This window comes from Entelurus aequoreus, linkage group LG12, assembly GCF_033978785.1.
Source record: "Entelurus aequoreus isolate RoL-2023_Sb linkage group LG12, RoL_Eaeq_v1.1, whole genome shotgun sequence".
Lineage (NCBI taxonomy): Eukaryota > Metazoa > Chordata > Actinopteri > Syngnathiformes > Syngnathidae > Entelurus > Entelurus aequoreus.
The window spans coordinates 61,010,238-61,025,390 of record NC_084742.1 but is presented as its reverse complement, the minus strand read 5'-3'; the positions used below and the strand labels follow the sequence as shown (position 1 = coordinate 61,025,390).

General features: G+C 40.5%; 1 protein-coding gene across 1 annotated transcript in view; it reads left to right on the top strand.

Annotated features, from left to right (window-relative positions):
- The first annotated feature begins 3,450 nt into the window (after nt 1–3,450).
- Nucleotides 3,451–15,153, top strand: part of pfkfb3 (6-phosphofructo-2-kinase/fructose-2,6-biphosphatase 3) — a 71,435-nt gene continuing 59,732 nt past the window's right edge. The window contains exon 1 of the mRNA XM_062066336.1: nt 3,451–3,677. Within this exon, the coding sequence (XP_061922320.1) occupies nt 3,611–3,677 (67 nt within the window). The 5' untranslated portion in view covers nt 3,451–3,610. The remainder of the gene's footprint in view (nt 3,678–15,153) is intronic.

The following is a 15,153-nucleotide window of genomic DNA, read 5'->3' as shown; positions in this document are numbered from 1 at the left end:
AAGTTGCATCACGCAAGATGAGGTCTAAATTTAGATGAGCAAGACTCGCTTGCAAATATCATTTTGGGCCCAAAAAGTGAGAATTACAAGCACAAAATCAAATGACTACATCAGTGTTTTTCAACCACGGTGAGATTATGTAATTTCACCTATTTGGGTTAAAAATATGTTTTGCAAAGCAGTAATTCTAGTCTGCAAATGATGTGTTGTTGTTGAGTGTCAGTGCTGTCTAGAGCTCGGCAGAGTAACCGTGTAATACTCTTCCATAACAGTAGGTGGCAGCATGTAGCTAATTGCTTTGTAGATGTGGGAAACAGCGGGAGGCAGTGTGCAGGTAAAAAGGTGTCTAATGCTTAAACCAGACCTGGGCAAATTAAGGCCCGTTAAGCTTTTCAGTCTGGCCCGGTCGACATTACCAAATAATTTTGTTTAGATCTTTAAGATCGAAACTATCGCTGACATGATGTGCAGTGATGTTTTCAAACCTTGAACTATACGAAGTATTTCAATGGTTGGAATCTGCGCTTTTGCATGATATACTAGTTACTATGGTAATGTAATTAGTTACTATGGTAATCTAAGTCACAGCAGCTCAGACGAGGCACCAAGCGGTGTGGGTGGGGTGCGTTTCCAGATCGACCAGCCTGGAAACGCTGGTCGAAACGCGGGTGTCAGGGACAGACGCGGAAGGATATTTTTACAACAAAGTTCTAAAACTTAGTGATATAACAGATTGTAGGTGTTTCGCTATACAGGTAAAAGCCAGTAAATTAGAATATTTTGAAAAACTTGATTTATTTCAGTAATTGCATTCAAAAGGTGTAACTTGTACATTATATTTATTCATTGCACACAGACTGATGCATTCAAATGTTTATTTCATTTAATTTTGATGATTTGAAGTGGCAACAAATGAAAATCCAAAATTCCGTGTGTCACAAAATTAGAATATTACTTAAGGCTAATACAAAAAAGGGATTTTTAGAAATGTTGGCCAACTGAAAAGTATGAAAATGAAAAATATGAGCATGTACAATACTCAATACTTGGTTGGAGCTCCTTTTGCCTCAATTACTGCGTTAATGCGGCGTGGCATGGAGTCGATGAGTTTCTGGCACTGCTCAGGTGTTATGAGAGCCCAGGTTGCTCTGATAGTGGCCTTCAACTCTTCTGCGTTTTTGGGTCTGGCATTCTGCATCTTCCTTTTCACAATACCCCACAGATTTTCTATGGAGCTAAGGTCAGGGGAGTTGGCGGGCCAATTTAGAACAGAAATACCATGGTCCGTAAACCAGGCACGGGTAGATTTTGCGCTGTGTGCAGGCGCCAAGTCCTGTTGGAACTTGAATTCTCCTTCTCCATAGAGCAGGTCAGCAGCAGGAAGCATGAAGTGCTCTAAAACTTGCTGGTAGACGGCTGCGTTGACCCTGGAAGAAAGAGCTGGACTGCTGCTGAGTGGTCCGAAGTCATGTTTTCTGACGAAAGCAAATTTTGCATTTCCTTTGGAAATCGAGGTCCCAGAGTCTGGAGGAAGACAGGAGAGGCACAGGATCCACGTTGCCTGAAGTCTAGTGTAAAGTTTCCACCATCAGTGATGGTTTGGGGTGCCATGTCATCTGCTGGTGTCGGTCCACTCTGTTTCCTGAGATCCAGGGTCAACGCAGCCGTCTACCAGCAAGTTTTAGAGCACTTCATGCTTCCTGCTGCTGACCTGCTCTATGGAGAAGGAGATTTCAAGTTCCAACAGGACTTGGCGCCTGCACACAGCGCAAAATCTACCCGTGCCTGGTTTACGGACCATGGTATTTCTGTTCTAAATTGGCCCGCCAACTCCCCTGACCTTAGCCCCATAGAAAATCTGTGGGGTATTGTGAAAAGGAAGATGCAGAATGCCAGACCCAAAAACGCAGAAGAGTTGAAGGCCACTATCAGAGCAACCTGGGCTCTCATAACACCTGAGCAGTGCCAGAAACTCATCGACTCCATGCCACGCCGCATTAACGCAGTAATTGAGGCAAAAGGAGCTCCAACCAAGTATTGAGTATTGTACATGCTCATATTTTTCATTTTCATACTTTTCAGTTGGCCAACATTTCTAAAAATCCATTTTTTGTATTAGCCTTAAGTAATATTCTAATTTTGTGACACACGGAATTTTGGATTTTCATTTGTTGCCACTTCAAATCATCAAAATTAAATGAAATAAACATTTGAATGCATCAGTCTGTGTGCAATGAATAAATATAATGTACAAGTTACACCTTTTGAATGCAATTACTGAAATAAATCAAGTTTTTCAAAATATTCTAATTTACTGGCTTTTACCTGTATGTCGATCGAGTGGTGGTGTGGCGTTTGTATGTTGTCAATATTCAGCGTTTTATCGTTCATAGTTAATATTGTCAATCCCACATTCTTTATTTCCATGTACATTCTAGGTGTCTCATTAAGGGGAGAAAAAATTAAATTCCATTGCGTTTTTTAAGGCGGTCTGTCATAAAGTTTTTAGCATTCAGACATTATTGTGAGGTTTTGTATTAGTGTTCCTAAAAGTAGATATACCAGCCCCCAGACCCATTTTTCTCTCTAAATTTGGCCCCCCGAGGCAAAATAATTGCCCACGCCTGGCTTAAACCAAAAATAAACAAAAGGTGAGTGCCCCTGAGAAAAGGCATTGAAGCTTAGGGAAGGCTATGCAGAACCAAACTAAAACTGAACTGGCTACAAAGTAAACCAAAACAGAATGCTGGACGACAGCAAAGACTTACTGTGGAGCAAAGACAATGTACATCCGAACATGACATGACAGTCAATAATGTCCCCACAAAGAACGATAAAAACAAGTGAAATATTCTTGATTGCTAAAACAAAGTAGATGCGGGAAATATCGCTCAAAGGAAGACATGAAACTGCTAAAGGAAAATACCAAAAAAAAGAGAAAAAGCCACCAAAATAGGAGCGCAAGACAAGAAGTAAAACACGACACACAGGAAAACAGCAAAAAAGTCCAAATAAGTCAGGGTGTGACGTGACAGGTGGTGACAGTACACCTACTTTGAGACAAGAGCTATAGTGATGCATGCTTGGTTATGATTGATTGCAACTTTTATTAGTATATTGCACCGTTCAGTACATATTCCGTACAAATCCGAATAAGTTTTTGAACTTGTTTAAGCATCAATTTATGCTTTAAAGTCATATTCAATAACGACTTTTTATTGTCTACTGAGTTTCGTTTTCTAATGAGTTCTGCTGGTGGTGTGCCTCAACGCAAAAACTGTGCCTTGGCTCCAAAAAACACTGGACTACATCATCATGACACAGTGATTCTGCAACACAAATGATCCTGTAATAACTACAGCGGCCACCGGGTGTCGCTGTGGCTTCCATGTGTACCCTCGTTTATGTATTTCGTCACGCGGTCACGTGGTTCCCCCCCACCCCCCCAGCCGGGCGGAGTTAAATAGGCTAGGTGCCGCGCACATACCCGCACATGAGCTCCACTCCACGCCAGCAAACACCGGGTTTTTAAAACTTCCACCTATCTTTCATTTGAAACAACACTGACGTACTTTCTACTTATCCCGTGTTGCGTTCAAGGCCTCAAGGAATGCCCAGAGAGCTGACCCAGAACAGGATCCAAAAGATCTGGGTTCCTAGCAAGGATGACAAGCCGGGTAAATACTTCTTTTCATTCATGATATAATCTTACATTATTACACCATTTGAGGCTTTTACTGCTCATGCTACTGGTTATAATGACCTCTAGAATGCTGTCAAAGATTCCACCTTCTTTCACCTGTCGTCACCTTTCACGTTGGACCCAATTTGTTTATTTTAAAAATCGGTTTTGCCACATTTTGACGACCCAGGAATGCCGTCATAGTGAAGCACAAGCACGTGTTCTACAGCCGTCACCATGGTAACCGCAACCTGCCTCTGATGCTGACGCCTTTTATTGGCCGGAAAGCATCGCGTGTTGATCCAGTGACTAGACCGGACCTGGGCAAATGAAGGCCCGGGGGCCACATGTGGCCCGTTAAGCTTTTCAATCTGGCCCGCCGGACATTCCAAAATCATTTTTTTAGATCTTTAAGATGGAAAGTGTAGCTGCCATTATGATGTCCACTCATGTTTTCTAATGACCGTAAGTCTTCAACTATACTAAGTATTTCAATGCTTGGAATCTGCGCTTTTGCATGATATTTTAGTGACTAGTGTTGTCCTGATGCCAATATTATTTCCATACTTTTCAGCAGGGCCGGCCCGTGGCATAGGCGTATAGGCAAATGCTAAGGGCGCCACGCCAGTGCCACAAATGTTGGAGGAAAACAAAAACAAAAAGATGGTACTGTTATTTCTAAATACATAAAATAATCCCACGTTAATTAAAATGCAAAGTAAAGCCTATTTAATAGAAATATTATTTGTTACAACATTACGCCCCCCCTCCCCCGGCACGGTGCGCCCCCTCCCTTCCCGTATCATGACTCTTTTTGGACGTCACCACATCAAAAAATCAACACAAGATGTCAAAATGGCCAAAACTGTCAGGTGCCCAGGGAAGAAAAAAGAGAAAAGAAGAAGAGGAGGAGAAACGAGAAAAAGACAGGTAGCAGGTAGGTAACGTTAGCCTACATGAAATTATTTGTCTGTTACAGAATGTGATAGTAACCTGGCTTTTTAGCATTAGGCTAATGTTACATGATTCGGCAATTGCTAATCAATAAATAGCTAGTTCTGTTTTAACATCAGGTTAATATTGTGGAGGGGGCTAAATTGTTATGGAAAATAATAATGTAACGTTAGGTAATTACAGTACTCCCTGGTGTACAGTAATTTGTAAGTCATTCTAGTTAATGCAATATTAAAAAGCACAAATAGAGAACTCTGTAGGATCCCCTTTTTTTGTAATATAGTTGTTAAAGTCATACTGGTTTGATATCTTGTTTTGTGCAGTGCCTTATTTATATTGTATTTTTAATTTTTTTTATGCAACTTGTTGACACGTTTTATTTTGTGTTTATGTATGTAAAAAATATTGTATTTCATATATTCATTTTTTATTTTTTGTATTCATTTATTCATCCATATTTTTTTTTATCTTGTTAACTATTCTGATTTTTAATTTGCTTTCTTTAAGTAAAAAAAAAAGGTCAAAGACAAAGCTATTCGGTTTCTTGTGAGTATATACACTTCACTGCCGATGTGGGGGGCGCAACCTAAAATCTTGCCTAGGGCACCAGATTGGTTAGGGCCGGGCCTGCTTTTCAGTACTTTTCGATACTTTTCTAAATAAAGGGGGCCAAAAAAATGGAACTATTGGCTTTATTTTAACAAAAAATCTTTGGGTGTTGTGGACCGGTACTTTTCAGCGGCGGTATGGTACCGAATATGATTGATTGATTGATTGAAACTTTTATTAGTAGATTGCACAGTACAGTATAGGGATGTCCCAATCCAGGTTTTTGCACTTCCGATCCAATACGATGTTGTTTTTGCACTTCCGATCCGATACCGATATTGGCCTTATCCGAGCATGTATTAAAGTTTAAAGTTATTTAGCCCAGTGTTTTTCAACCTTTTTTGAGGCAAGGCACATTTTTGTCATAAAAAAAATCCGGAGGCACACCACCAGCAGAAAACTAGAAAAAATGTAACTCCACCAAGTCGTCGTTATTTTGAGTGTGTTGGTGTCTTCCTGTGTGTAGTGCTTTAGTTCTTGTCTTGCTTATTTTGGTGGCCCTTCCTGTTTTGCCAGTGTTTTCCTGTAGTGGCTTCATGTCTTCCTTTGAGCGCTATTCCGCGCACCTGCTTTGTGTTAGCAAGCAAGGCTATTTACGTTGTTGCTATCCTTCTTTGTGTGGCCATTGTTGATTGTCATGTCACGTACGGATGTACTTTGTGGACACCGTAAGTTTTTGCTGTCGTCCAGCATTCTGTCTCTGTTTAATTTGTAGCCAGTTCAGTTTGACTTTTGTTTTGCATAGCCTTTTCCTTTCGTTCAGTTTGGGTTTAAGCATTACATACCCTTTTTACCTGCACCCTGCCTCCCACTGTGGTCTGCATATCAGGATCACAACAAACCATCCTCGTCTCACCCGACACATTCCGACTTTTACAAAGCAATGCTGCCACCTACTGACATGGAGTATTACGTGGTTACCCTGCCGAGTTTTAAGCAGCACAGACATTAAGCAGCGGCACATTATTGGCAGATTCTAATTATTGATTTGCCAAAAATATTTTTGGGATAAATTAGGTGAAGTTGCGTAATTTCCCACGGCACACCAGACAATATCTCACGGCACACTAGTGTGCCGCGGCACAGTGGTTGAAAAACACTGATTTAGCCTACTTAGTTGTCAGATTCATGTTGAAAAGGGTTTTAGTACTCTTGATAACAACTAGCCAGCTGAATTAGGTGAGTTTGAATAATACACAATGGAGATGTTGACGTGCGGAGTTTCAAGCACACTTCATTTTCTACCAGGTGACTTTTCAAATGATGCTACATATTAGCAGTAATGCTACTTTTTATAGCAACGCTTTTGCCCCACACTTGACAAATTACGGTTGTCTGCTCGACATATTCCCACAAATTAATTAATTCTTCCTTCATGATTACCGCTCACACGGCTGTGCTAGCATCACAGCTAACTTTAGCCGTTCTGCTACCTCTCTGCTCGGGGAGGGCGTATACGTATGTGACGTATGACGTGACAGTATGTGACGTGTGTAAGAAGGTGCGCTTGTCTGTCTGTGAGAAGGAGACACAGGAAAGAGCGAGGAGAGCCTGTAGTGCAGACCTGGGCATTCTGCGGCCCGCGGGCCGCATCCGGCCCTTTGTGCGTCCCTGTCCGGCCCGCGTGAGGCCAATTATAAATTACAAAATAAATTTTAAAAAGTATCTATGTCGAGTGTGCAATACAACGGTGCTGCTTTTGTTTTGAAAATCGTTATTTGTATTACTTCCGTGTGGACGTATGCGTGTGCGTGATTGTGAGTGAATGTGAACAGCTGCAATCATTAATTACAAAATAAAGTTGAAAAAACATCTATGTCGTGCGCGCAATACAACTGTGCTGCTTTTATTTTGAAAATTATTATTTATGGGCGTGTGTCAGTGTGTAACCTGCGAGTGAAGGTGCACATGCAGCGACAAGTGATGCACGGTTTACACCCGAGACGCTAAAAGGAGAAAAGTTGATGAAGAATGGCGTGTTTCCAACAAGACATGGACTGCCAAGCAACGTTCCCTCTAAGGTGCGTGCCTGCGCAATTGCGCACTGCTCAAGCGTCTGCTGCGCGCAGCAAATATATGCCGCGCACCAAATCAAATCCCATCTGAATTCTAAACAAAATAAACATATTTATTCTATGTAATTTTGCAATGCAACTTTGAGTGACAGTGACAACAAGCGGCCCTAACGGTGTTCGTCAACACCGTTCAATTGAACACCGTTCAATTATTGTAACGTCTATCGAGATGCTTCGAGGCCAGGAATTATATCGATCACTTTATTGAGCAAAACTGTTTATATTCGGCCATAACCACACCAAAAACATAAGTAAAACACTTCTATCTCGAAAAACTAGTCATTTTCTGCCGTACAAACCAGGCCAAAACCAACTTGTCATCTGTCACCAACACGCATAGCACTAAACCACTGGTGCGTTTATGGCCACACAAAAAGTCGGACAACTCAAACATCACACAAAGTTACACTATGACTCCTCAGTCATACGTGTGCTTATTTTACTGTCATTTATTATTAATGTTAATTTATTTATATTAGTCATGGAATGCTGTTACATACACTATGTTGAAGTATTACTATTATTATTAATTATTATTATTATTATTATTATTTATCTTACGGTATACATCAAAAATAATATTGAGCAAAATTTAATTGAAATATTGTCGATGTGGCCCTCCAGCAGTGCTCGGGTTGCTCATGCGGCCCCCGGTAAAAATTAATTGCCCACCCCTGCTGTAGTGTAATGCCAGCAGCTAAAAGCAACTGCGTGAGGACGTATACTCGAATATCACGATGTAGTCATTTTCTATACCGCACAGAGACAGCTGACATTTTTACCGGTAACTTTTAATTCACATTAATTAACGGTTAGGACACAGACCTGTGGATGTGTTGGAGGTGTGCTGGAAAATGCGGAACGGAAATTACGGAGCAGCAGAAAAGTGGAATGTATTATTTAAATCGGTGCGTTGGAAAACACGGACCAGACTTTTTTAAAAAACTGGATCTGGATCGGAATTTTCCCATGCCTTGCCAATACGCATTTTTTGGCAAATATCGGCGGCCGATCCGATCCAAATATCGGATCGGGACATCCCTAGTACAGTACATATTCCGTACAATTGACCACTAAATGGTAACACCCGAATAAGTTTTTCAACTTGTTTAAGTCGGGGTCCACTTAAATTGATTCATGATACAGATATATACTATCATCGTAATACAGTCATCACACAAGTTAATCATCAGAGTATATACATTGAATTATTAACAATCCGGAGTGTGGGATATAGAGGAGGGGGGGTTAGGTTTGGTTGTTATCAACACTTCAGTCGTCTCTTCTTAGTTATTATTTCTCCGGCTGTAGAAAAGACCCGCTCACAGGGCACAGAAGAGGCGGGAGTGCGACACAGTTCACGTATCGGTCACGTGACCAAAACAGGTCATGATCGGTCACGTGACTTTCTAAAAGCGGTACGCGCACCGACACAGATTCATCAGTATCGCGGTACTATACTAATACCCATATACCGTACAACCCTACTAGTTACTATGGTAATCTACGTCACAGCAGGTCAGACAAGGCACCAAGCAGTGTGGGCGGGGAGTGTTTCCACAGAGTGTTTCCAGAGCCTGAAATGTGGGTGTCAGGGACAGACGCGGAAGGAGATTTTTACAAGAAAGTTCTAAAGCTTAGTGATATATCAGATTGTAGATGTTTTTTGATCCTTCACGTTCATATTTCGCTGTTTGTTGCATTTGGCTTGATTGCAAAATATGTCGATTGAGACGGGGTGTGATGTTCATATGTTGTCAATATTCAGGGTTTTATCGTTCAAGAAAAAAATAAAATTCCATTCTGTTTTTAAAGGCCTACTGAAATGAAATTGTTTTATTTAAACGGGGATAGCAGATCCATTCTATGTGTCATACTTGATCATTTCGCGATATTGCCATATTTTTGCTGAAAGGATTTAGTAGAGAACATCGACAATAAAGTTCGCAACTTTTGGTCGCTGATAAAAAAAGCCTTGCCTGTACTGGAAGTAGCGTGACGTCGCAGGTTGAAGGGCTCCTCACATTTCCCCATTGTTTACACCAGCAGCGAGAGCGATTCGGACCGAGAAAGCGACGATTACCCCATTAATTTGAGCGAGGATGAAAGGTTCGTGGATGAGGAACGTGAGAGTGAAGGACTAGAGTGCAGTGCAGGACGTATCTTTTTTCGCTCTGACCGTAACTTAGGTACAAGCTGGCTCATTGGATTCCACACTTTCTCCTTTTTGTTTTGTGGATCACGGATTTGTATTTTAAACCACCTCGGATACTATATCCTCGTGAAAATGAGAGTCGAGAACGCGAAATGGACATTCACAGTGACTTTTATCTCCACGACAATACATTGGCGAAGCACTTTAGCTACGGAGCTAACGTGATAGCATTGTGCTTAAATGCAGATAGAAACAAAATAAATAAGCCCCTGACTGGAAGGATAGACAGAAGATCAACAATACTACTATCAGGAGACACCGAACCAAACACTGGACCTGTAACTACACGGTTAATGCTGTGCCGCCTGTCGAAGCCTAGCAATGCTGTTGCTAACGACGCCATTGAAGCTAACTTAGCTACGGGACCTCGTCAGAGCTATGATAAAAACATTAGCGCTCCACCTACGCCAGCCCTCATCTGCTCAACACCCGTGCTCACCTGCGTTCCAGCGATCGACGGCGCGACGAAGGACTTCACCCGATCATCGATGCGGTCGGCGGCTAGCGTCGGATAGCGCGTCTGCTATCCAACTCCAAAGTCCTCCTGGTTGTGTTGCTGCAGCCAGCCGCTAATACACCGATCCCACCTACAACTTTCTTCTTTGCAGTCTCCATTGTTCATTAAACAAATTGCAAAAGATTCACCAACACAGATGTCCAGAATACTGTGGAATTTTGCGATGAAAACAGAACTGTTTGTATTGGGATACAATGTGTCCCAATACTTCCGCTTCAACCATTGACGTCACACGCATACGTCATCATACATAGACGTTTTCAACCGGAAGTTTCGCGGGAAATTTAAAATGTCACTTTATAAGTTAACCCGGCCGTATTGGCATGTGTTGCAATGTTAAGATTTCATCATTGATATATAAACTATCAGACTGCGTGGTCGCTAGTAGTGGCTTTCAGTAGGCCTTTAATGCGGTCTGTCATAACATTTTTAGCATTCAATCAGACTTCATTGTGAGGTTTTGTATTAGTTGTCCTAAAAATAGATATACCGGCCCCCAGACACATATTTTTCTCTAAATTTGGCCCCCGAGTCAAAATAATTGCCCAGGCCTGGACTAGACCAGTGTTTTTCAACCACTGTGCCGCGGCACACCGTGAGATATTGCCTGGTGTGCCGTGGGAAATGTTGCAACTTCACCCAATTGGTTCCCAAAAAATATTTTTTTGCAAATCAATAATTATAATCTGCAGATAATGTTTTTTAATTGATTGAAACTTTTATTAGTAGATTGCACAGTACAGTACATATTCCGTACAATTGACCACTAAATGGTAACACCCCAATAAGTTTTTCCAACTTGTTTAAGTCTGGGTCCACGTTAATCAATTCATGGTAAATGTGCCGTTGCTTAGTGTCTGTGCTGTGTAAAACTCGGCAGGGTAACCACGTAATACTCCACGTCAGTAGGTGGCAGCAGGTAGTTAATTGCTTTGTAAAAATCGTAATGTGTCTGGTGAGATGAGGATGGTTTGTTGTGATCCCAATATGCACAACACAGCCCTTACGTGCAGGTTTGTATTTAAAATGGCAACAGTGGAGGATGCATGTGCATGTACGAGCCAGTCTGCCCCACAAGAAGTGGATAGAGAAAACGGAGCTTATTGACTACAATTGCGGACTTTGTGTAAATGTATACCATATAGTAGGGGTGTCCAATGTGCAACTTTGGGGCCATTTGCGGCCCGCAGTTAAAACTATTTTAACAGCCCTCGGCATATTTTAAAAATATTATTCGGGAAAAAAACATGGAAAAGTGGGGGGGAAAAAAGCAAACAAGTAAATTGATTCAATATTGACATTAACAACACAAAGCTGCCATGTATGCTGTTTTCTTTAAAACTCATTGCGCAAAAATAATACAAATGTATAATCGACAGATAGATCTGAAGTTAACCTAGGGCAGGGGTCGGCAACCCAAAATGTTGAAAGAGCCATATTGGACCAAAAATACAAAAACAAATCGGTCATGAGATATAAATTTAATTAAGAGGACTTAAAGGAAACTAAATGACCTCAAATGTAGCTACAAATGAGGCATAATGATGCAATATGTACATATCGCTAGCCTAAATAGCATGTTAGCATCGATTAGCTTGCAGTCATGCAGTGACCAAATATGTCTGATTAGCACTCCACACAAGTCAATAACATCAACAAAACTCACCTTTGTGTATTCACGCACAACGTTAAAAGTTGGGTGGACAAAATGAGACGGAAAAAGAAGTGGCATAAAACACGTCCTAGAAAGTCGGAGAAAGTTATACATGGAAACAAACAATACGGTGAGTTCAAGGACCGCCGAAATTAGTAGGACAAAACGGCGCTCGCCAAATACTCGAATCAGTGAAGCATGTTTAATATAAACAGAGTGATTTATAACAATTAGGGAGGTTTGTGTCATGTTTGTCCTCAACCATACTAAAACAAAAAAATATATCTTTTTTCCCCTCATCTTTTTCCATTCTTCATACAATTTTGAAAAATCTCCAGAGAGCCAGTAGGGCGGCGCTAAAGAGCCTCATGCGGCTCTAGAGCCGCGGGTTGCCGACCCCCGACCTAGGGGTTGTTGAAAGTAAAATTAATGTATATTGTCATAACTTATTTTTAATACGTTTATGGTTGGCGGCCTTTTGGATCCCGAGACCTTAAGTCTGATTTTTTTTTTTTTAAATGTCATGAAACAATATTGAATGTAAAAAAAAATAATGATGAATCAAAATACATGTTAGGAATTATTGACCTATTTGAGGCTCCAAATACTTAACTATTAATTTTTAAACTGTCATAAAATAATAATGAATGTCAAAAAAATAGTCAAAATCAATGTTATGAATTACTGACCTATTTAAGGCTCCAATTACTTAACATGGAATATTCCATTTTGAAAAATGTTTCAGGACAAATCTTGCATTTTTTTGTGTTTTTGCCAGTAAAAACCAGTATTGTCTTGTAAAAATGAACAAACATTGAAAATGAATACAGCACTTATTTTGAACACTTTAATGACTGAGACCCTTTTGGGTCACCGGGACTCTTAACGTTCACCAAAACTTGAGGGGAGCCTCAATAGTTACAGTAAATATTGTATTGGTTTTGAAAATGAAAACTATCAAAATTACCCCTACATGCTTACATTTTTCAGTGTTTGGCCCTCAATGGAAAAAGTTTGGACAAACTGCCATATATGGAAAATAATTGATGATGTCATTGTTGGGAAAAAGGTCACAGGACGAGCAGATTGAAAACGGCTCGTTTATGGCTTGACTTCACATTTTCACATCGCCGTTTTTGTGTATTTTGAATTTGAACAAATAGCGAAAATATGGAAAAAAGCATGGAGGCGATATTTATAAAAGAATCTTGCCTGCCTTTCTTCATACTTCCTCAAAAAAAGCCATTGGGAATTTGGCCCATTCGTGACGTTTTCCCCGATTGTGATGTCAGCAGATATCTCCATATATGCTAGAGCTTTGTTGTGGGGCAGACGGGCTCGTACATGCACATGCATCCTCCGCTGTCGCCAATTCTATTACCAGGTTGCGTATGGTTGGAACTTGACTCCATATGAGAAAATGCTATCCTCTTTGTGTGGTTTAGCTTTGAAGCTACTTTTTAGAAGGAGCCGATTGTCGAAAGTTTAAAAAAAAAAATTAATATCCTTTGGCAAAAAATTTCACAAAATATTCCAGGGATTTTAGCATTTTAAAGCCGTGTTTAGCATGTGAGCTACACATCTTATCACCGGTAACTGTAGGGGCAAGATAATAATAATAATACATTTTATTTGAAAAAAGCACTTTACATTGAGCAAACAACCTTAAAGTGCTACAGTGCATTTAAAAAACAAAAAAAACAACGCTAAAACCACAAATAGCCGCCCCCAACAAGTAAAAAAAAATAGTAAACAAACCCAAAAACTAGAACAGCCTAATAGCTACAACTAGCACGCATATATGTAAAAAATGGCTTTTTTTAAAAGAAGGGTTTTTAAGCCTTTTTTAAAAAGCATCCACAGTCTGTGGGCCCTCAGGTGGTCAGGGAGAGCATTCTACAGACGTGGAGCGGCGGAGCAGAAAGCTTGGAGCTTTGTCCTCTGAGGTTGGAGGAGGTTAGCCTGTCCGGAGCGGCGGTGTCGTGTGGAGGATTTGGGGGTGAGCAGTTCTTTGAGGTAGAGGGGGGCATTTCCATGGGGGCACTTTTGAGACTTTGTATTCAATCCTGAGTGGAACAGGGAGCCAGTGAAGGGATTTGAGAAGCGGTGTGATGTGGTCGTATTTCCGCACTCTCATCAGGATCCTAGTAGCACTATTTTGTAAGTACGGCACTTGCTGGGGATCCCCACAAGAAGTGAGTTGCAGTAGTCTAGCCCGGATGGCTACTTCAGCCAAAGAGGTATGTCGTGCAGAAGGTGAGACAGAACTGCTGGCCATGTCTGACCGTCAATTAGCGCTTAATCTTATTTTCCCATCATGTGGCTCGTGTGTTATGGAAACAAGATTAGGTAGTTGGCACCGGTGCTGATCCATAGTGCAGCGCGGATGTGACACGAAATTGCTGAGTCAGTCTCACAATCAACACTCACAATCCTTATTTAAGACAAGAACACTATGTATTTTTTTAATGCATTCTAAATTGTAAAGTGCCAAAAGTCTGCTAATAATACAGCTAATGGCTGCTGTTCAAAAATCCCTCTAAAAACACCCAAAAAACGCCCACAATATTCTATTTACATCTCTGGATGTGAATATTAATTAGGTATTAGCAATATTGTTATTATACGTGCTAACGCAGACAAACTATTTTTATTGACACAGTGATCACAGAGCGCTAACTAGCTTATGCTACTATATAGACATACTGAGCTGCTGCATGGCCTCTGAGTTGGTGAAAGTTAATTGTAGATGATAAATCATGCCTCTCACCTGGATAGTAGAAGGTTGTGGACAAGTTGGTCAACTTTGACATCCAACTTTGACCCGGAGATGGCCAGAAAGACACGAAAAGACGCATAATTGCGTCAATTTTGATTCAACCCTTGGTGAGGATTATGAATAATTCTTCATGTAAACGGGAAGGTACAAACATCCCATCAGTCTGTATCCCAGTGAGAGCAGACAATGTACAGTAAGTGATTGTTGTAGATGTGGATCCACGCGGATGTCTGTGTCTCCGCTCTTTAAAAGCCTTGAAAACATTAAAATTCTCCAAAATATGACATTATATATATCCAATCATACATTATATTACTTTCATTTGTTTCCAAATACCTCCATATTGTACTTCACACACTTTATTAACCAGTAGAATTATTATTATTATTATTATTATTATTAGTTTTGAAGTCCAAATACCTCCATATTGTACTTCACACACTTTATTAACCAGATACGTGTGTGTGTGTATTTATGTATACATTTTGTGTATGTATCATTTTCTACTTATGTACATACATTTGTATATGTAGTACATGTTTTGTACATTTATACAATAATGTAAACTGAATGAAAATAGGTTGAGAAATGAGCAAGATATTAATTATTATCAATTTAGATGTGTTACCTTCATTGAGTACTATGCTGTCCTTAAAATGGCCAACTCA